The sequence below is a fragment of the Dicentrarchus labrax genome, unplaced genomic scaffold (genome assembly GCF_905237075.1).
Source record: "Dicentrarchus labrax unplaced genomic scaffold, dlabrax2021, whole genome shotgun sequence".
Classification (NCBI taxonomy): Eukaryota; Metazoa; Chordata; class Actinopteri; family Moronidae; genus Dicentrarchus; species Dicentrarchus labrax.
The window spans coordinates 13,905,983-13,928,858 of record NW_026136705.1 but is presented as its reverse complement, the minus strand read 5'-3'; the positions used below and the strand labels follow the sequence as shown (position 1 = coordinate 13,928,858).

Here is a 22,876-nt window from a genome sequence, read left to right as displayed (position 1 = left end):
ATTATATACAGAAGCAGGTATAAAACTCTCTAGTGACATTACAATAGCACGTACTCTTTGAGTCCAAAGCTGCCATTTAAACTGAGCTTTTAGAATAAGGATAGCTGGAAAAATGCTGAATATCGGATCCAACAAACGGCATCAAACTGTCAAACTAGGCAGTGCTGATCAAACAAGAATCAACATTTTGTTACTGCATTGCCTATTTCTCACCTACAATTGTTTCAGAAACATGTTTTAGTGTACTGTTTAGCTGTAAGGTCCAAACTGCACAGCTACCAGTGCACAACTAAAGGCCACATTTTTATTTATTTATTTCTATTGAGGTCCACAGACCTTAACGGACGCTTACATTCTTAAATTTTACGTAGTTTATTGAAAATCTTAAGAATTCACTTTACTTTTCTTCCTCACTGGAGAATCTAGAATTTATAAACATGCAGTTATTTTTTGTTTAGGTACTGGACACAAGATGTCTCCTACTTTACTGAAAAGTCTATTCTCAGTGCACCAGAAGTTTCAAGTTTACACATACAGTATGTGTTTTCAAACTCGCTGTGATGTCTCAAACCATACACACAACATCTTACACTGAGATTGAATGTGAGCACAGAAGAACTTCAGCAGATGATGTCTTCTAGTGTCAAACTCTGCACATACATCATTCTGCACAGTGAAGGTCAAACATCCAAGTGAAGCCACAATAAGAACAACAGTGAAAGGAGGGCTTTAAATGCTAGTAATGTTATATATGAGCTCTGTTGTGTTTTACATCTTAATTTGTGTTTTGTAGATGCTCTGGTATACAAACAACCCCCCCCCCAAAAGTTAGTGAATATTAAGTTTCTGTGAATATTTATCATATTGTTTTTACATTCATAAGTTTGGTCCAATGTAAAACTCTGTAACCACAGCATTTACAGTATGAAGGAGAAGAAGGACTGTTGATCAGCTTTGTTGAGTCAAAATTTGTGCAATTGACAAAGCCAATAACAAGTTACTTAACAGCACAATGCTCTGCCATCCTTGCTGTAGTCTGTAAATTTAGTTCTGGATTATAGGATTGACATTTTTTGAATAGTGAATAGTTATAGGGATGAGCTAGAAACCTTGTAGAAGCCCTGAGAGAAGTCCAAAGAGACAGACATGTTGATTATTAACATTATAAATATGGACTTTTCCTTTTGCTCCATATTGTACTATATTGATTCCTGCCTTGGTGAACTTGGTATCATTTGTCTAGTGGAACTACTGTATGTTGCACATGACTCTTGAGACTATGACTGGTATTCATGTCACCCTCTTTAACCTTGTAACTATGACAGACAAAATGTTCAGCTGCAGTTATATAACTCCCACTACAGACGTCATCGTCCTTGCTGCTGTCGCTGATCTCTTGCTCCAAAGCACACAGTCATTGTCCTCCGTAGCTTCAGGCTCAGATCCATTGGGGCATGATTAAGACATTTAGCTGCTTTTTGAAGAAAAAAAAAGTTCCCTTCTTCCGGCTCTAAGACTTACCACATTATGTGAATTTGTGTTGTCTCTTTGTATTTGTGGCATGCAATTAAATAAACATCTGAACATTATGTGTGAAATCTTTTGAGTCGCTGCAGTACTACACTAGGATAAAAAAAAAAGGTACGCCGGTGACCTGAAATGTTCTGAGTGGCTTTTAAGGTATTCATTCAAAGGGCTGAAGATTTCATCTACATAAATGAGGTTCATTAAGTATCATGTGGAATTAATTCAACCATTATTTAAGTGCTACACCGTGTGCTGCACACTTATTCATTTTTTTTTTTAGACCTTGTCTATTTTACGTAGCTGATTCACAGAACAGGTTCGGCTTTTCAGTTTTCTTTCGCGACAAAAGGTCACGTTCAAGAAAAGGGTGTGGCTACACTTTGTATTACAGTTGAAGGGGGAAAAAAGGGTTTCACAATATGTGTGGGCCCGGCCCCTGTGTGTGACCTAGATGTGATTCAGATCTTCAAGCTCAGGGTGTTGGCTGCATCTGCATCACAACGCGGTTTCTTTTGGTGGAGTAAAATACACAACACGCCAGAAGACCATAAGTAAGCGCTTCAGGTCTGATGCTGAAATAAAAAAAGAGCACTCCCAGATGGATTGCTCATTCCTTTGATGTGCAGTGGGTCATCTGCAAGCTGTGATGTCAAGAGCCCAAACCTGATCATCAGAGAAGGGCAGATGTCAGAGCTCACACACCTCTGCAATAAATGAGTTTTATTTTCAGGTTGGGTTGAGAAAACACCAACAAAAACCTGAATTATTAACATTTAGCTAAGATATGCTGATGCTTCAACCTGGAAGCTCTGGCATGAACAATACAGTGTACAGCTGTTCTTATTCCCTGGGCATTTAGCATTTTCCTATTGCACTATTTGGAATATTTTGTTTAAGAAAGTGAGATACCTTTTTTGGAATCTGTAGGAAAAATCTCTTCCTCCGTCCACAGAGGGGTCAGAGTTCAGGGCTTTTACAAAGGTGGAAGTGAATATAAGGGTTTGCTCAAGGACACGTCAGCAGGGTAAATGAATTATGAATCATTATCACAGGCAAGCACGATTTCTACACTCACTACACCAATCTGCTTCCCTGTTAGTATGAGCCGTTATCCTGAATAATGTGTGCACACGATTCCACTCACAGAGATTGTGGTCTTTTTAAGCATCCAAATTAGCTGTATTTCACTGTACTTTAATCAGGCATGAAGCATAAACCGAGTGTGTCAACACCCGGTGAATGTGAAAGCTAGTCAGCGTGATTATTTTTTTCCAGACGACAAATGATCCAGCCTTTTATCATTAAAAATGTAGATGTTATTAACCCACTTTCGTAGTCAGGCATCTATTGTGATTATATGTGAACTAATTTCTTCCATTAACAGGCCCTCAGGTGAAAAAAAAGCTGATTTTGTAGTTCAACTAAAAGGTTGATTACCTTGAGAATATATGAAAAATTCATGTGTAGCTGTCAATAATGTCTGCTCTTTCAATCTGGGAATGGAAAATATCTATAGTCCTGTACTTTTGGTTTCTGTGGAGTAAAAATTAGAATGAATGGACATTTAGTCATAGTGTAATTCATTATTCAGCTATTTGTTTCCCTGTTTCCTGAAAGAGATGAATGCTTCTTATTACAGGCTGCTTTCCTGTCTGAAGAGAAGCCTGAATCTAAAAAGAGAGATTTAACTGTGCTTTCAGGAGGAAGCTTTAGAAATGTGGACAGCAGTGTTTCATAACAAGGAAAATGAAATAGCAATAGATAGGAATGGAGACATAAGGTCATTTTTTCCATGGACTGCTTGTGAAAGGCTACTTCAGTTCACAGTCTATGCATAAGAGAGTGGCTGGTTGTGATTTTAACATTCACTGATGAATTCATAAAGATGATATTATTCTGTTTCTTTGTGATATAATCATAATCATTACCCTTCCACAGTCAGGAATTTAATCAGAGGTGTAACCTATGATCTGAGCTTGAGACAGCAGTACAAAGAAAGAACTGCATTGCCCTTTCCACCCATGCCCTAGAATGGTGACCCACATATTTGCTCACACACTGCCTTAGGTAATTGCATCTTTTCCTGAGCAGCAGCAGACAATAACAGGCCTGGAATCATTTGGTGATCCATTTTGAATTGTTGAAAGAATATAATTGTGAAGAAATTTGAGAGTAGAACTACCTGGTGAATAGATGTTTGTTTTTTTGGTCTGCTCTCTCACTGAAATGTTGCGACCACCCATAGTGAGCCTGTGCTGTGTGGTGAATGTGTAATTACAAGGCACTTTGGGTGAAGTATCACCAAAATTATTGACAAATGTTTTTGTACAAGCAGACAAAGATAGAGCAAGTGAATTAAACCTACATCAAATGTACAGTCAGACTGAACAGGCTTGAGCTCACTGCACACTAAACATTATAGGAATAATTAATATTTTATTAGTTATTAAGTTTTATTAATTGGGTCAATAAAAGTCTTAAAGATGGAAAAATACTAATTTACTTAAATGATCAACTGATTATCAAAAAAGCCTTTTTTTTTAATCAACTAATTGATTATTTGACTTATAATTTCAGCATAAAAAATTTAAAAGTTACAACATTGAGGTCATCTATGTAGGTGCAGTTATAAAGAACATGGGGAATGGACATGTGCTTTTTCCTGAGTGCACAGCAGGTGAGGATGTGTTAAACTGCACTGTGACAGGATTGTCCAGCGGGTAGAGCTCAGTGAGTGCAAGGGTTCAGCTGTTGCCCACGGGAGGATTAGTGCGGATCTGCTGTTTGGTAGAGACGTGGGAAAGCACTGTGAGGAGGGGCATGATGATTTGTTTCTCTAGTCCAGTGCCTTTTTTCCATTGGGTACTCAATGGAAGAAAAGCTGTTATGGGCGAGAATGTCCCAAATAGTCCCTTCTGTGATTTTTTCCAGTGTCCTTGCTCTGCTCTGCTGTTGGATAAGGTCTTAAGTTGTAGCCAGTGCTGCTCCATCTATACTGAATTACATGGCGCAAAATGTCCTTGACCCGAACATTGTGTAACTGCAAGCCAGCCAACAGTGAGAATGGACTCAAGAATGCTTATATAAAAAGAAAAAATGAGACACCATTTCCTGTAATAAGGTGATTTTCTTCAGTTGCTGCAGGAAGAACATCTGCTGCTGATGTGATGTTGTTATCTTTCTGGGGATCTATCACGGGTTTGAAGCTTTCATCAGCAATGTCAGTCTTTCCACTTTTTCATGAAGTTATTATTACCAATCACCTCAAATAAGGCTTTAGTTACATACCTAACCTACACAGGGCCTATTAGATTGTAAACTGTGAGTTATGGTACTTATTCTTCTTTATATTTTCAGACCTCCCTGCTGCATTTCATGTCTTTAGGATTTCCCCTTTTATTAATGTAATTTTAGACTTTCTTTATATGAGATATCATTTAAAGGCCCAGTGTGTAGGTTTTAGTGGCAGCTAGCGGTGAAGTTGCTGATTGCAAGTACCACTGGCGTCTGTATTTGACAACCTGGGAATGAGAACGGGCTGTGCAGTGCGTAGGAGAAACTACGGTGGCTGCAAAAGGCCCTAATGTCTACTGCCAGTGTTTACTTTGTCCATTCTGGGCTACTGTAGAAACATGGCAGTTCAACATGAAAGGCGACCCACAACATTTGTAGATATAAAGTGCTCATTCTAAGGGAACGAAAACACAGTGATTTTTATATTCAGGTGATTATACACTTATGAAAACATACCTATGAATTATATTCCATTTCTGCCAATAGATCCTCCTAAATGTTACACATTGGACCTTTAAAAGATAAACGGGGTGCCCTGGTAGCTCACCTGGTAGAGGTTCGGGTCTGACCTGTGGCCCTTTGCTGTGTGTCATCCTCTCTCTCTCTCTCTCTCTCTCTCTCTCTCTCTCTCTCTCTCCCTCTCTCTCTCTCTCCCTCCCCCTTTCCTGTCCACCCTGAGCTGTCCTTTCCAATAAAGACAAAACATAAACAGGGAGTTATTACTTCAAAGCTGCAACAATAAATCAGCTCTTTAACCCATCCTTTAGTCCAGCAATAAATCCTGTATCACTGCCCAGTACAGTGTTTTGCTATAATGAGCAAAGCATACAGTGAGAATGTTGCCTGCCACGTTATTAATCTTCATTAGACTAACAAATCATTTCATGTCGTACGTATGTCCTAAAAATATTCTAGACCTGAAGAAAATGGAAACCGGTGGCTTTATGGACATATCTGTCTTGGTTGGGGGAAAGTAGACACCACACATTGTTACCATGGGAACACAGAGCGAACAGCAGTGCCACAGTCTAATTAATGACAGTCAGTGCTTCAGCAGAGGGACACGATGACATCATCAATACCGGTATCACAGATGTAGCCACAGGGAATATGGCATAATGTCTGAGTGATTATGAATATGATCCAGTGTGTCACAGATGTAAGGGCAAGCAGTGGGGACAAAGGTATAGGATGTAAAGATCCCAACACTGAGCATTTATAATGTAGTGAGGCCTGATTATGAGCACTAAATGTCATCTCATCATCCAATAGCATGACCTACATAAAAGAGCGGAACTAATCTCTATGTAGGCGGATGGTGAATAATGCAGTAAAATGTGGGAGATCTTTATGAATCTTAGATGTCTCACACTTGTTGGTCGCTGGCATAGCAACGATTTAGTCCAGAATGAGTCTATATCATCACTCTGCTATTGTAATTTCTTGCTGTAATTTGTGTACCAAGTAGTGTGCAAGTTATATAACTGAGTGCATGAGACAGATTTTCTTTTTTGAACCTCTCTTAAGTCTTAACTATTCTTTCATCAGTTGACTTATTTCTATTTTTTTCTCTATTTCAGCAGTTCAATCTTAGATGAAATATTTCTGTTCACCTACAAGGCTAAGACTAAGCATCGAGCATAGATAAAATTTAGCACAGATAAAAACCAACCAACAAACCGGGTTTACATTACAACAAAATACAAATTCGGTTGTATGTTTTAATGTAAGTAAAGAAAAATCTGTGGTTGCTATCAAATCTGATTTACTCGGCAGGGCAGCTAGCAAATCTAAATAAATGCAGGTACATAGAATACCTCATACAAAAACTCACACTTACTATTATTTACTTATTCTCAACATTTAACTCTGCAAGCTTCCATATGAGGCCCTAAACAAGGACACAACTGAGTGCTGCTTGCTGACAGTAGCAAAAGTGTTACTAGTAACACATTAGACAGTCGTTGCAGGCGCACTGACACATGCATGGGCAGTAATTTCATACTTTTTGTGTATTCCCTAGGGCAGCAACACCATTTCAGGTGATTGAATGGAATAGTCTTGGTTTACACTGGCTGATAGCATTGTGTCTTTGTCTGGGTTGAATAAGTCACCCCTACCATATAACTGATGTTGGATTTTAAACTAATTTTAACTAATTTGGTAGGGTACAGTAACAATAGGTGCATCATTCTTGTTGTGTTGTGTCTTACTCCAATTTTTTTCTTGTGGTCACTTGGTGTTTACTGGTGGTCGGCTGCAATATGCAAGCAAACTACTGCCTGATTAGCTGCGCTGTATGTGCTGCAGCCTAATTGGCTACATTTACACAACACCTATAAGTTACCATAGTTATTGACAAATGTATAATTGCAGCCCTACCTCCCTACTTTCTTCCAGCCACCTGACTTTCATGTCATTCGAACATGAGAGAAACCGGAGCAACCAGTGTGATCGCACAGTGGGAGCTCCAAGCAGAAAGGGAATTGAATGTGGCCAATGTAGTGGGGGGGCCTCAGTGGTGCCTGGTGGCTCCTGCTGTGTTTGGTCTGGATAAACTGTAGTCAGATTTACCGGATGTACACTGTAGGTATAAGCCTGCCATTTGCAGCGTATTTCATTTACGCGTTCTGCTCCCCTTCCGCTATCTGCACGTTACACCAAAACAAGTTAAGAAGTTACAAACAAACTGGGTTTTTTCCCCCTGTAGCAAAATAATAACAATCTCCAGCGCTGTGAAGAGGTTCAGGCTGAGCAAGACCAGATAAACTGTACTACAGCTTGGAGGTTTTAACCAATACACAGCATTGTCTACCCCGTGTGATTTACTGTCATTTTGTTCATAAACTCCAACATAATCAATAGTATATTTTTATTTTAGTTGCATGCTAAAAGGTTCAGCAGACACCCTACTTGACCCGCCATCACTTTAATGTATGTTGTGTGGAGGACTTGTGTCATAGACTGTTTACAAGAGATGCCTCAAAACTCTGTACCTGTTGTGGAGCAGCCACAGTGAGGAGTGGTGAGACAGTGGACAAAGACGCAGGCATTCAGTTGATGAAGGAGGTATAAGTGAGTGGGGGACCAAAGAGACTGGCTGTGCTGCTGTGGCTACATGTCTCACAAGCTGGTTAGAATGGCATCATACTGGTACTGGCACATTCAATCTGGACTACTATAACAGTTGCAGTCTGGGAAAGTGTGATTCATTACATGAAGATGGCCGTTGAGACAAGTGGTCTGAAAATATAGCATGCTACAACTCTGTCAGGCTCATTGAGATAAACAGAAACAGAGAGCTGGTTGGCTTTGACTTTTAAATCACGTGCCCACAGACCATTTTGTCTTTTAAAAGTAATGTTGGAAAAAGCTATTAAACACAACCACAAGACCCTGAAATGGGTAAGATGAAGAATTTGTGTCCCTTGTGCAGCTCAACTATACACACAGTATTTTATATTTTGTTATATTACATCTTATAACTTTTATTGCATGTGCTTGAAAGGGATACAGACTATTTCAACCTTTAAAATGATTTGCTGAAACCATCGTAAGAACCAGCACAAGCCAGCACTTGTCCTCTCCATTATGAGCAGCTCCGTTTGTCTAATTGGGAACATTCACTTAAGATTGTCAGTCAGTTCTGTTGTGCTCTGTTGTCTGTCGTCTTAACCCACATGACAAGTGGCCTTTATCACAAGACCGTCTATCATTAGGGAAACTCTCGTTCGAAACCTGAACATCCAGTATTTAAAGGAAAGGACGATGACAGATTATGAAAGAGATGGCAGCATTAGAGTAAGAGCTATACATGTATCTTCTAACACAGCACGGCACTAAGGCTGAGTGTAAATGTCAAGAGATCCTGACAGAAGTAAATGTTTCTTATCAGATGTCTGTCAGACATCACTAAGTCAACATGGCTCAGAGGGAAAAAAAAATCTTTATAGTGATTATCATGACAAACAGTTTAGCAGCTGGCGTCCTGGTGGATCAGTGTCAGAGTCGTAGCCCTGTACAGTAACAGTGATGGTCTTGGTTGGAATCAGACTCTGGACCATCGTTGCACATCATCCTCCACACTTGGCAATGTCGGTGTGTTGGTCGTTTGCCATTCATGGTGCCTATAGAATGAATCTGGGATGACTGACGCCGCCATGAGATTCACATTTGTGGTTTAGAGTGAAATGTCACGACAACATGGGTTGCCATGACGTTAATTACAGACATTCATGTTCCCATCCGGATAAATTGTAATCACTTTGGTGATTCAGTTTTTTCAATCTCCATCAAGTCAACATTTTCATTTGTCATTTGTGCCTTCAGAACTAATGACATTCCTATCAGCCACTACGATTTGTGTTTATTGCTAATTAGCAAATGGTAGAATGTTAACATTTAACAAAGAAGGTGGACATTAAACCTACAAAACATCAATATGTTATCACTGTCATTGTGAGCATTTCGCCATGCTAGCATTAGCATTTAGATGTGCCTAAGTACAGCTTCTGAGAGCTCCTTGCACGGCTATAGCCTCTTAACATTGTTCTACTTTATAGTATGAACAAAAAAATAAATGTCAAAAGTTGTTTAAAACAGAAACAACTGGAATAGCTAAATTTAAGGTTATATGTATCCTAATAAAAATGCTGTTTTTTTTCTTTAAAACACTGCATTACGTTATATTAACAAGTTAATAACAAGTTTTAATATAATTCAGGATGTAGTTGTTCAGTTGTTTATGAACAACAGACATTACACAGATTTAAAATGGCCTACCAGTGTCAACTAGTGCAAAACCTCCCATCTGCTTTACTAAGAACAACACAGGACTTATCTTGACCGCGAAAAGACTCTGAGACACATATTTACCAACTAACTTTCCAAGATTAAAAATGCTTCTGTTCACAAAACACAAGATCACAAAACACAAGATCACAGCAAGGTTTGTCATAAAAATAACAAAATCAAAACCAACCTCTAATCATTGAAGTCAGGACTTGTCTACAGTCGACTGCACAATTATATACTACATACAATCAAACACTGATATTGTTGTTGCAGAGTCTAACGTTTCACCTCCTCCTCAATATCTGAAAATAGTCTTAAAGTGAACAGGTTGTCTTAAAAGCTCACTTTCAGATGTTTTTGTCGTTTTAAAAGTTTTAAAACACCTGGATATATGTGTGCATCTGCAGCCATTGGCGTGATCCTTTGACAGAAGCGAAAACATTTGGACCCGGTCCATTACGAGCCCTTGAAATTAGTCATGCAGACTGCTGACCCACATTTGAGACTTCAGCTGAGGGAAAGGCAACCAGGAAGTTGTGGGGGAAAAAAACAAAACATAGGAAGTGGGGAAGTACTTGAGGGGAGAAACAAAAGCCTTCAGCTTCTTGTTTTTCTCGTGGATTTCAGTGTCATCTTTTTTGTACGGCCTAGGTCCTTTTTTCCAGACTTAAATGAGTGGGTTTTATATATTTATAAACAGGGTCAGACAGGCTAATCTCCTCTGTCTTGCTGGCAGGGAGGAGACACCATTTACCCTCACCTCCTCTAACTGCCTTCATACTGTGAAGTTACACAGAGGGGCCAGTCCTGATCAATCAATGTACACTTTTCTTTTTTTTTATCTTTCTGGATAAATGTGAGCCCATCCTGATAGATTAAAGGCTGCTTGTCATGCCTCCATGGCCAAGTGGTACTAGGCTCCACTTTAGACGGTACCATTCACAAATCCACAGCCCTCTGCAAACACACACTCCACACATATTGATCATTCTCCCGTCTTTTAGTGCTCAGAATGACATTTAGTGGGGTGCTGTTAGGCATTAAGCACGTGTTAAAGATTACTATCCCCCCCCCCCCCCCTCCTCCTCCCGGCCACTACAGGTTTTCTTTCGGTTGTGTTGCACAGCCGACTGCTTATGCTGCCGCTGCCGTCGTTAGCCGAGTATTGAGCTACCAGCTGACCTACTTTCTCTCAGCCACTCGGTCCTGTTTACAAGGCACTGCCAGCGGAGGATGTGGAGTACAGTGCCTGAAAAACAGACGAACACAGTCCGCAACTGGCGAATATAGACCGGATTGGGGCATTTTGGTCGTGTGTTGGTGATAAATTAGGACTGCCAGAGTCACAGACGGCGCACCGGCGATTAATAACAGCACGTTATTAACTTAAGGCGTTGTTATGCAATTTAACGCTTTCAGCGGCTGGTCAGTCGGACGCTGGTAGTTGCGCTCAGCTGCTATGTTGTAGTTGTTTTTTATATATAAAAAGATGACTACATTGGTTGAAGTTAAGTGTGGATCTTTCTTTCTGCTGGAGTCTCGTTGTCAAGGTACGTGAGATTTAATTTAAGCTTACGGTTTTTCTTTTTCCGTCACTCCTGACAGACTTCACTGTTCATAGCGTCAAAGTTCATATAAGTGGCCTGTTTCCAAATGAAAGCAGAGGTGGTCGACCGCAACCCCCTTTTTTCTCCTTAAACACTGTTTTCTACGAGAGACAGACAGTGAAGGCTGGATGTATATATGCTGTCATGTACAGGGAGTCTGTATTGGCAACGTTAGCGCTCTTGAACGCTGCTTACATGTTTTCAGCTCTCAGTCATCATGTGCCCTGGTTACAAGGTTGAAATAACCTATTCCCCCCCCATTCGTGGCAATATACACTGAAGGGATTTTTGTCATATTATCCTCAAAGACGTCAGATAGCAAAATGTTAAATGTCACAAGAAAAGAAATCATTAAATAATTTCTCAGCGGGCTTAGGTCAGGCTGATGTTACCCAACCTGGCAGCTTTAAGTCTACTGGAGTTCACATTTCTCTGACTAACCCCACTGTTTTCTTGATCAGGAGGCACTTTGGGCTTCTCCTTTGCAGTTGCATGGCTTACTTTGAGAGAGAGAGAGAGAGAGAGAGAGAGAGAGAGAGAGAGAGAGATTTCCTTTGTGTGACCCAGGGATGAAGTGTGCAGAATTACTTATTTACCATGTACATACTGGGGAAGTTAAAGGGTCACCGAGTGCACTTATTGGACTTCCCTCTGGTTTTCATTTGTAGGTGTGTAACCAATAGAAGTGCTTCCTGTTTCCTTAAGCTTTGCTCACAGCAGAAATGAGACTTGTTTTCAAATTTAGCAACGGATCAATATGTTATGAATCAATTTTTATGTTTACACTTATATGTATAGACTGCACATATGGACTAATATGTTGATTCAACCAAAGGTCCAGCAGATGCATTTGTCATCACATAGATGTTGGATATTGTTACTGTTGTCAGTTTAATTATAATACCTATCTTATGGGGAAATGAAGCAAATGAGTTCCAGGTAATTCTGTACAAATGTTATTTCGGATTATAAGCTAAAGCAACCAGACCTAGATACATGTTAAAACACACCATTCCAGATTGACTGAAACTAAGCTTGTCCAGGCCCAGTTAATGTTTACCTGACAGCTTGAGCTGTCGGCTCAAAACCAGATGCAGGTGGAGGTGGTCAGGCAATGTAAACTTTTACACAAGCAGACAGTAGCAGGCACTGCTCCAGACTCTACGGCTGGATTAGCAAGTAGCTTAAATTCATCTATCAGCACAGGAGCAACAAAAACACTGTGAGCTCTTTGGCTACAATACCATAGTATTTTGGAGGTGAAACAGTCATGTGCAAGAAAAACGCCGTGAAAAAGTCCTGTCTTCTGCAGCACATAATGGTTGGATTCATTGTGGTATGCCAGGGAATATATTTTTGGTAGTACTTGATAAATGATAACTAAGGGCTGTGTGAATTATTGCTTTTTAATTATTTATCGAGGGACAAATACAGTCAACAGCAATAAAGTGACAATAAGTATTTATTTCATTGTGAGCTGCTAGTCTGGGGACTTTATTACCCAGATTTTTGCTCATGTTTGGTCACCTGGCACCTGATTTGTTTCTGTTTTTTACAGGATGTCTATGTTTTATACTTGTGTGTCATTACAGCTAAATATTGCTTTGCTTTTTCAGTATGGGTGTAAAATAGGTCTTAAATTGCATTCATAATGGTCTTGAAAAGGTTTTAAAAAGTCTTAAATTGGCCTTGGACACCAGACAAATCCATCTGCTTCCTCACACTGATGCAACAATCCAGTATTGCCATAAAGTTGTCCTGCTCCTTGATTTGCAGCATTGCTTATAACAGCCTAATATGCTCAGAGTTATTAAAGGGCTGGCTACCACGGTATCAGCGGTATGGTAAAATCTCTGACGATGGACACATTATTTAGTCTCGCCCTAATAAAAACTCTCCAGTTGAATTATTTGTCTTTCTAAATGCAAGGTAATTGTGCAAGTCTTAATTCTAATTTGTGAGTTGTAGAAGAAATAAATGGCATGCTAATTACACAGCTCTTGTCCTGTATGATAGAAATCAACAAAGTTTTCTTTGGTCTTTAGGCTTACAGTAGATTGAAGATAAAAACCCCTCTTGACTTACCCAGTAAACATCATCTATGCTAAAATAATAAAGGTAAAAAGTCTGGGTGTTGCTCTTAATCTACTTCATGATTTGCAGACAGTAATATCTCAAGCTGCCTGTGTGACGATACTGGGCGTGAGATCTTAAAGCTCAGCATGGACATAAAATTAAATGTCTATCTACTAATCTACAGTCTGTGCATACCATTGTCAAAAATGTTACTTATGTCTATAAATCACGTCAGAAAATCATTGCAGCTCCAATCCTGACGTGCTGAAGCTTACGGGCTTGGCAAACACGCCCCAATCATTGATGTCAAACAAGTATTTTGTCTTTGACAGCTACAGGAAAATATCTGCTGTCAACATCTGTGCTCAGATCATCTACACGCCATCATCATTGTAAAGTTATTGATGGCATCAAATACAACCAGTTTGAGAGCTGCAGTCCATCATTAACTAGGTGCTCACATTAAAGCAGTCCGTGGTTTTCAGTGGTGGTTTAAAATCTGCTGGTTGTTTAGGAAAGCATCTCTGGGTGCTGACTTTCATTATGCGAGTGCTTCAGGAAACCTTGTGAGTACAGTGAAATTAAATATACAGATGGTCAGCATTATTTCCTATACCAAGCTATAGGGTGAGGTGTGAGGTTCAGGTGTTTTTCCTCCATTAAACTTTAAAATGAAACGTACACTCTTTCAACGCTGTTGTTCTACCGTCCCTCTTTGGGAGGTTATGTACAGTAAGGAGGCTATTCCTCCTCCTTATTGCACATAACCTCCCTTTATATAGCCTGTTGACATACTGTTTGGCCACGAACTTGAACTTCAGTTTACTGACTCGTGTGTCGTGAGTTGAAGTTGCTAGTCAAAGGCTTTAAATACCCGATGGCACGGGTGTAACTAGACTCTGGTGTTTTTTAGCTGTTAACCTTGCAAGGTGTGGTTTAACCTCAATACATTGCAGACTGCTGATATGTGAGGTGTTATTTTACACAGCTTGGCAAAGTTAAAGTTGCATACAGCGATTCAAGATTCAAGAAGCTTTATTTATCCCGAGGGAAATTACTGTGCAACAGTTTAAATACAAAGGTGGTAAAGTAAAGTGCTACAGGGTTAGAGTAAAAATAATTAAATTAAAATAAAGGCTAACATAAAATAACACAACAATTAACTAAATGCAACAAAATGTAAGCACTTACAGGTAACATAAGTAGAAAAGAAGAACACAAGTAACTAAATGTGACAAAGTGCAACAAAAATTGCAGTTAAACGTAGGTACAGTATATACAATATACAACAATACGCAGCGTGCAGTTTAGCAGCAAAAATTGAAATAAAATAAGTACGATTATTGTTGCATCTAAAGTTGCATATTTTTTAGTTAATATAAAAGTAGGTTAAATTAAATGATTGGTATTTACTAACTAGCCTTATGTTGCATATATAGGAAATTAGTCAACAGGAACCTCCGACAACAGTTTTATATTTTGTAACTCTTTCCGTCTCGTGCTGTAACACTGTTTGGTTGTAACTGCAGTAAATGCAGTAGTTGTGTTTCTAATTAAGGATTAGTTAGTTTCCCTCAGCTAATGGTTTTTTTTGCTGAACATGAAAAGTATTTCAAGATCAATTTGGGAAACATTAAAATTGTAATAACCCAATGGAATAATAGCTTGAATTTTCAGTAACGATTTCAGTCGTCTGTAGTTCAGCGTCCTGTGCTCTGCTTGCAAGGTTTCTCCCTGCTGCTTTCCTGCTCTATTTTCTCATGCGTCCGTGTGGGCAGGGGAGGAAAGGAGTAGATATCGGTTTGTTTACATTAATTAAGACTCTAATTGAAAGGTGTTTCAATTAGCTTGCACTGAAAAGTAATTCCTACCTTCTTTGAACTCGGTAAAGGGTTGACAGCATTACATCATTGAGGGAGTGTGAGATTATAACAAATAACCAACCAACCAAAAACAAAATGTCAACCTGTTAAAATCTTAAGGAGGTAAAGACTGTGTTCATGGTTCAAAGTTGCTGACTTGCAGTAGGAGATGGGATGTGAAACTGGGCCTCCTGTTTTTTAAGTCAAACACTTTGTCCATCGAATGCTACTTCCTGCTAAAGTAACTCACTATTGCAAATTAGATGAACATAATGTATTGAGGACATGGTTGCTCTATCCCCTGGTGGTTGTCTTTGGCAGAATCAACACTTGCTGCTTTTGATTTTTGAAGGAATGTCTCATCAGATTTTGATGTGTAAAATGTGAACCAATATATGCACAATATGCAGTATATCGGGGGGATTTTACTGTGAAGCAGTTACATAAAGCATTGACAGTACAGAGCTTGTGATAAGCATGAGTGCTATGCTTATAGCTTAACAGTGGTCTCTTTTCAACTCACATAGACTGTATAATTTGTGAGAGGTATTCTTCAGTTTTCAAATTCTATATATAAGGATTTTATATCACATTATATTATATGACATGATTTCAGAAATGATGCAAATGTTTATTGAGACTTAAGATGAAGTAAACATATATTACACATATGTTTTTGCCATTACAACAATCTAGTGACAAAAGTATTCTTTATAATAAAATATGTGTTGATTGAAATTAAACATTCTCAGCAGCTACATGGGGAAAAATATAACATGGTTTTTCTGCAAGACATTGCTGTTTAGTCATCGCCATCCACCCATCCATTAGCTATACCCGCATATCCGTCAGGGTCGCGAGTGGGGTGTGGGGCTGGAGCTGATCACAGCTGACATTTGGCGAGAGGCGGGGTACACCCCGGACAGATTGCACGTCAATCACAGGGCTGACACATAGAGACAGACAACCATTGACGCCCATTCACATATTTACATTTTTATAAGTCACACAGTGTTGAGTGTGAGTGAGCAAGTGGTCTGCAGCATGGCGGTGACGTGGTGCTCAAAGAGCAGCTACATACAGTTGTATGTTCGCACACACTTTGAGAAGAAAAAAAACAGGATTTTTATAATATTGTTCCTATTCCTTCAATGAAATCTCTCCATTGCAGGATTAGATTTTTCTCCTTTACATCACAAAAGGGTATAAGACTGCCTGTCAGCTCAGGCTAGTTTAAAGTGCCGGATGCGGACATTCAAGGTTTTTGTTTTGAGTAGTTAATTAAACAGGGTAGCACCACACCACTCTTAAATTTCCATGAAAGTATTCCCCCTCTGACGATGGGTCTCATCTTAATTGAAAATGATGGAAAATGCAATAACTGGTAGTTTCCCCTGAGGCTTTTTATGTGCATCACTCTCTCTGTGTACATGCGGAATAAAGACAAGCCCACAAAAACACTGACGGCTGCCTAAATTCACATTACCCACCAACTGTAATAATAAGTTGGACATAATTGATATATAATGTCAAATATTTCCCGACCACAAAACCACAAATTAACTTAATCAAGGTTAAAGGAAAGTAGTGTGTGTATAGTTTTCCTACTGGAAAATAATTACTCGTTGTTATTGTGACTATTTCAGTCCGAGATGATGTATGTTCTGTTAACCAAAGAAAGAAAAAAACAAGTGAAGTGTAGAATAGTATAGAATCCAGTGTGTGAGTTTGGTTTATAATAGAGGTGTCTGCTCCATGTTGTTTAAGCTTGCCTTATGCAGAGGATGTGAAGGAGGTGGCTGTTTTACACTCTTTTTTTTTTTTATGTTGGGTTATCAAAAGAGGCTTCTGCTGACATTTTTCTAGGTCAGGGAAGCTCCTCCTGTGCAAAAACACTTCTTTGGTGATGAAGTACTGTACCCAGGTAGTAACTGTTAATGCACTGTACATTGTATTATTAATGGTTAGCCAGCAAAACGCATTTGGTTGTTTAAGTAAAAAAAACAGACATTCTTTACAGACAAATGGAGGATCTTCCTGGATTTTTGTTAAAGCACCTCCAGCTTATATTAACATGAATTCAAAAACACAAAATTCCCTCTTTCAGGATGTTGCAATCAGTTATGTCTGTTTTCACAGGATTTGGCGTTTCGTTGGAGGATTCGAGGAGGCGGCGGGCAGCTGGTCCATGATAGATTTTTCCAAAAGAGTGTTCAAACGAGGTCAGCGCGGATGGGACTTATAAGACTTCAGAAAGGGCCTGGTTGGGAAAGGGAGTGAGTATGGACAACCTTTCTGACTTCGGTGGCCCCTGTCCATCCACCCACAGGGAATGGGAGTGAGTATCAAAACATGTTCACTTCACTTTGTGATATTAATTGTATTTGTGCTCCATATACAGTATTTTATACTTACATATTCTCTATTGTGCAAGTAGTTTTTCAGCATTTGAATTATTCATAACAAATATGTTGCATTAAAGGGTGAAAGGGTGCATTGGAGACCCCCTTTACTCTGCTCTAACAGGCATCTTATATCCTGGATGTAGTCCAGTTATGAAATGGGCAGTGAAGTATTCAACATAGGTATTTAACAGTTTTCTTCATGGATTGTTAGAATTAATGGACAAAACGAGTGTTTAAAAGAAGACAAACGTTTTTTTTTTATTAAACTCATCTATACCGTCTTAAATTTAATTGGACATGGCTGCACGATGTGGTAAAAAAAATAATATTGGAATTTTGGAAGTTTTTGCGTCACAATGTAAATCTTTTCACTAAAAAATACAAGTTGTTGGTGTCTGTACCAAACAAACATGTTTTCTTACATCTGGAGAACACGATTTGTAGGCCCTACCTCTTCAGAACTACAGTATTTCATTATAATGCTGTTTTGCCACACATTTATCCCTGTATCAAACAAATTGTAGGTTCTGCGATTGGACCACAATTTAATATTTCAATGGTCAATCTAAAAAAGTCCACACATAATATTCTTTTTAGAGCTGCTGAACAGTAGATCAATGTGCTGCATAGATCTATTATTATTCCTGTGAAAATAATCAAAAAGGAGCTGGGCTGTTCGTCAGAAAGTCTGAAAGGACGTCTTTCAGTCAAATTACAGCAAGGTTGCTGTTAAAGAGAAATTGATGAGTGTGGGTTGACTAATTAAATAATAAGATGATTGGCGACAAATGTGGGGTGAAATTGTTTCTAAGAAGGATTCAGCTGACTCAGATTTTTTTTACAAGAATTTGGCATTCAGGGAACTTTTCCATAGTTTCTAATTCTAAAGTTTATAATACTACAAGGCAAAAGGGGATATATTAAATATGCACTAGTGTAAAAACACATTCTAAGAATTCATTTAGTGAATTTAGCTCTGAATAATTGAAGAAATCTGTGTCATGTACTTTGCATAACCCTCCCAGTTTGAGAGAGAGGGTGCTACAATTTTTGAGCTATACATGTACATACTGCAGTGCATCTGCAAAGCACAGAACATTTCTCACAGATGTGATCAACATCTGCAAAGGGTAATGAAGCATTTTAATGAACCACTGCTGATCTAACACAACTAAGAGTTAAACTCACAACACAGGGGAACAAATTGAAGAAACCTCAGTAACATGGTAAATGTACATCTCTAGTCAATACTAAGTATAATTGTCTTATAATAAAATTATATAATTATTGATCGTTAGCTCACCAGGCTAATTCTACACTCTTTCACTCTTTTTCTTCTCTACTTGCAACACATGCTGTACATGGATGCAGACAGCTGTTAAAAGTGAGGGAGAGAAATTGCATTAGAAAATAACTAGACCTGACCTGAGCCTGAAGGTTTATACCAGAAGGTGGCACTCCTTGAAATTGATTATCTGTGGAGTAGTAACATGCACAGAGAAACCGCCGTAATCAGGGTAAAGTCTTTTTATTTATTTATGTACGGTTCAACGCTGTACAACTGATTATCTCCTTTGCCATTAATGAACCTGTTACTTTATATAAAACTCACATGGCAAGTATCTACTAGCAATAATGTGTAAAAAAGGAAAACATTGGCTTCTGGCTAAGTCCTCCCTCTGCTCTTTGACAGTTGACATATTGTCTTCTGATACAAGTGACATATAATGTGAATCCACATGTTAAACCCGCTGCCACATTTCTTGTTATTATCAAACTGTGTGAGCCTGAATATGCAGCATAACCCAAATATACGTATATTGAGTAGGGCATTTACATGCCACAGTGACCTGTTAAATATGGGAGAAAATGAAGGCTCAGCAACTGGGTTACCCAGTTATTTGAACAGTGCTTTGGATGAAGCCAGTGAGATCACAGTTTGTCTCTGTTACACTTTATTTACCATGTACCCCTCTGTTTTCTAGCACCAACAGCTGTGTGGACGATTTAATGGATGAAGATGAGAAAGACAGGGCAAAAAGGTAGGCTCAGTGTTCATGTTTGTATGTCTGTCAGTGTGGGATTTTTCCTCCCTGATCCTGCAGTAATGAGGATAGAAAACATGTATCTGTGGTGGTAGTTAATCATTTTAAAAGAAACTTCTAAGTTAAGAATGAAGTCCATGGAAATTAATACTATCTGAGCATAACTTACAAGACATAGTTCACAAAAAATGCATCCAAGTGATGATTAAGTTTTGTCATCTCTTGCAGCTGTATAATATAACTTAATATTCCACACTACTTAATTGTGCTAATAGTTACAGATTTTTTTTTTTTATGATTGCTGACCATAATCTAATCTCTACAAATTAAATTTGTCAGAGTTGCTCCAAAATGCCTGCTCTGACCCCGTTGTTGATGAAATGTGTAATTTGTTGCACAAACAAAAATGGCAGATGTAAATGTTCCAAAATAATTCCAGATTAGTCGACATTAAAATAGCCACAAACTAATTATTTCTCTTTCTCAATTCATGAGGAAAGAAGAATGAATGAATGAACCAGTATGATGTAACCTACTGTGTAAATTGGTCTAAATTGAACTGCTGTATTCTGTATTTAATCACCTGGCTCATATCCTTTGTATAAAATCCACCTCTGTGTTTGAGTGTGATTTATAATTATGTATTTGTATAGTTAATTACCTACTCTGTAATTGTCTGTTTAAAGAACTGAACTGTATTAATCCTTTGTCATGCTGTCTTTATAACATAGTTATTTTACTCACAGATAGGCGCAAACACATTCTCTGTTTTCAGAACTGTGCTGCTGTGCCCCCCTCCCCCCCACTAATTTCTTTGCTCATTTATTGTGAACTGTTTCGATTCTTCTGTCTGTCCTTGCAATCTTGGCTTGGTTTTTGTTTGGAAAAGCGATGTACTGCCTGAGCAGGATAAATTAATGTTGATTGGCTCGGCTTCCACGTATAATTCCCCAGACTTATAATTGTTCTCATGTGTTCACCGCTGAAGGGCATCGCGTAACAAATCTGAAAAGAAGAGAAGAGACCAGTTCAATGTGCTCATCAAGGAGCTATGCACCATGCTGCAGGGTCAAGGCCATCCGCGCAAGATGGACAAGTCCACCATACTGCAGAGAACTATTGACTTCTTGCAGAAACAGAAAGGTATGAATATGTAGTTAGCTCTTCTCATTTCATTTTTTTTTTAATTTTCCATCATTTAGTCGATTTAATCCTCATCTTTGTCTTTTTCAGACATCACTGCACAGAATGACACTTGTGATGTGAGACAAGACTGGAAGCCTTCGTTCCTCAGTAATGAGGAGTTCACTCAGCTAATGCTGGAGGTAAAGCACAAGAGGATCTTTGTAGAGAAGTAGAAGTCGATTAAGCTCTGCCATTGACTGATATTGATATTGAAGAAAGGAAATGTTCACCCATGGATACCCGGGCAAGATGACATGATGGGAATTTATTTTCAGCTGATCTATATTTACTGTTTTTTGGAAATGTAAGAACTCTGTGACTGTGGTAGAGTAGAGGAGACACTTTGAGGCAAATAGGGCACAGAAAGAGAAGTAAATAGTAGCACATGTCAATATAAGTGTGTCACGCATTTAACTACCACAGATGATGATGATGATGGTATGTGGCAATGCTGTTTGTCATCAAAGTACCCACTTTCTTCCTCTTCTTACAGGCCCTAGATGGTTTCTTGGTGGCATTAACTACAGATGGCAACATCATATACGTATCTGACAGCGTTTCTTCACTTATTGGCCATTTACCGGTAAGTGAAAAAGCTTAATTAAGTTACTTTTATTCTCTTGCTAACATCGTTTTATTGTTTGTCCTTTGTATTTGTTTTTCAGCTTCAGGCTCATTCTGATCCAGACATACAAACATATATTTATCTGTAAATCTCTTACCTATTTGTATCACAATTTAACTTTCTCATGATGTATCTTTACATTCCTACACAGTATTTATCTTACATAACTTCTTTCATGGCAATGAATTAAGATCAATTACGTCAATTACTGTATGTGCTGGTTCAAAAGTGCAAACTACTTTAAAACGCATTCAGAAATAAAGATATTTTGCAGTGTATAATAATGATATATACTGTATATTGTTGCATGTGAAACGCTCACCAGCAGACTGACCATCATATATATATCCTTTTCAACCAGTCAGATATGGTGGACCAAAATATCTTGAATTTCCTCCCGGAGCGGGAACACGGGGAGGTGTATAAACTGCTATCATCCCACATGCTGATGACTGACCCCATTGCTGCTGACTTCCTTGACAGTGAGTTATCCTACTGGGCACGCAGTCTGGCCCCTGTCTGTTTCTGTCTGTGTCTCCCATATCAGGAGGTCAAAAGTTCAGTGCATATTAGCCAGTCTTGTAATTCTTCACTTGGAGCTTCTGTTCGATATGATCGATGTCTGAAATACAAAGACAGTTGACTCTTGATATCAGTCTTGTCAAGTTCCTTTCCAAGTTTGTGTTTCAGAACATGCCCAACGATTGCTCTGACACTAATAATGGCGCTTGACACTCTTTATATTTAGAGCAGGTTGCTGAATTGGGATCTAAAGTTTATTGGATTGCTGATAAGTGTGTATCTAAGATTAGCCTTTTTGCTAATAATAGGAGCTAGCTTAGTATCATAGTTAAGACTTTAAATCACTGTTCTGTTAGCACAGTAATCCAAAGCAATGTAGTATCTGGGGCTCAAGACACTGACCTTAATCTTGTGTTACTATTTGGCTTTTCCGAGGAAGAGAGATGGTGATTCGCTAGTGTGTTGGTCTATCCTTAGAACCCTAAATAGCAAACTGTCACAGGGCCATGTCTGGAGTGATCATCATGTCTTGGGGACATTTCAAAAGAGACATCTATCATTTGTCTTCCTTGCATAAAAAGCTTTCAAGCAAAGTGCCTTACTGTGCAAATTATGCTAAATCGTGTTACACAAGATCTCATCTTCTTTTAGCCACTGGCTGAACTCACATGAATTCAAGTGGTGCCCAAACTACCTTGGTCTGTCCACCCAAAATGTAATGATTTTTGAGCTTCCGTGTAACTGCCTGCTTATTATGCACACTATAATAGTGAATTTGCAGGAAATTCAAAATCTTGTTGCAGTCAAATTGTTCCATTATTAAGTTTCTCCATCTGAGAGTTCACATTAGAGAGCGATTGAAGTGCATTTGTTATGCTGTCAAACCATGAATCTGCAACTTTGACTCCTCCAAGGGATGTAAGAATTGTTTTAA

General features: G+C 38.7%; 1 protein-coding gene across 6 annotated transcripts in view; it reads left to right on the top strand.

Annotated features, from left to right (window-relative positions):
• The window catches only part of npas2 (neuronal PAS domain protein 2), a 39,505-nt gene that overhangs the window by 5,239 nt on the left and 11,390 nt on the right, over positions 1–22,876 (top strand). For 4 of the 6 annotated variants that reach the window (XM_051402588.1, XM_051402591.1, XM_051402590.1 and 1 more), the window contains exons 1-7: positions 10,722–11,165; positions 17,300–17,498; positions 19,551–19,607; positions 20,599–20,753; positions 20,844–20,935; positions 21,289–21,378; positions 21,782–21,902. In XM_051402588.1, coding sequence (XP_051258548.1) covers positions 17,443–17,498; positions 19,551–19,607; positions 20,599–20,753; positions 20,844–20,935; positions 21,289–21,378; positions 21,782–21,902 — 571 coding nt within the window. In that variant the 5' untranslated portion in view covers positions 10,722–11,165; positions 17,300–17,442. Of the gene's footprint in view, positions 1–10,720; positions 11,166–17,299; positions 17,499–19,550; positions 19,608–20,598; positions 20,754–20,843; positions 20,936–21,288; positions 21,379–21,781; positions 21,903–22,876 lie in introns of those variants that run through there. The other 2 variants (XM_051402592.1, XM_051402587.1) reach the window with 2 other exon arrangements.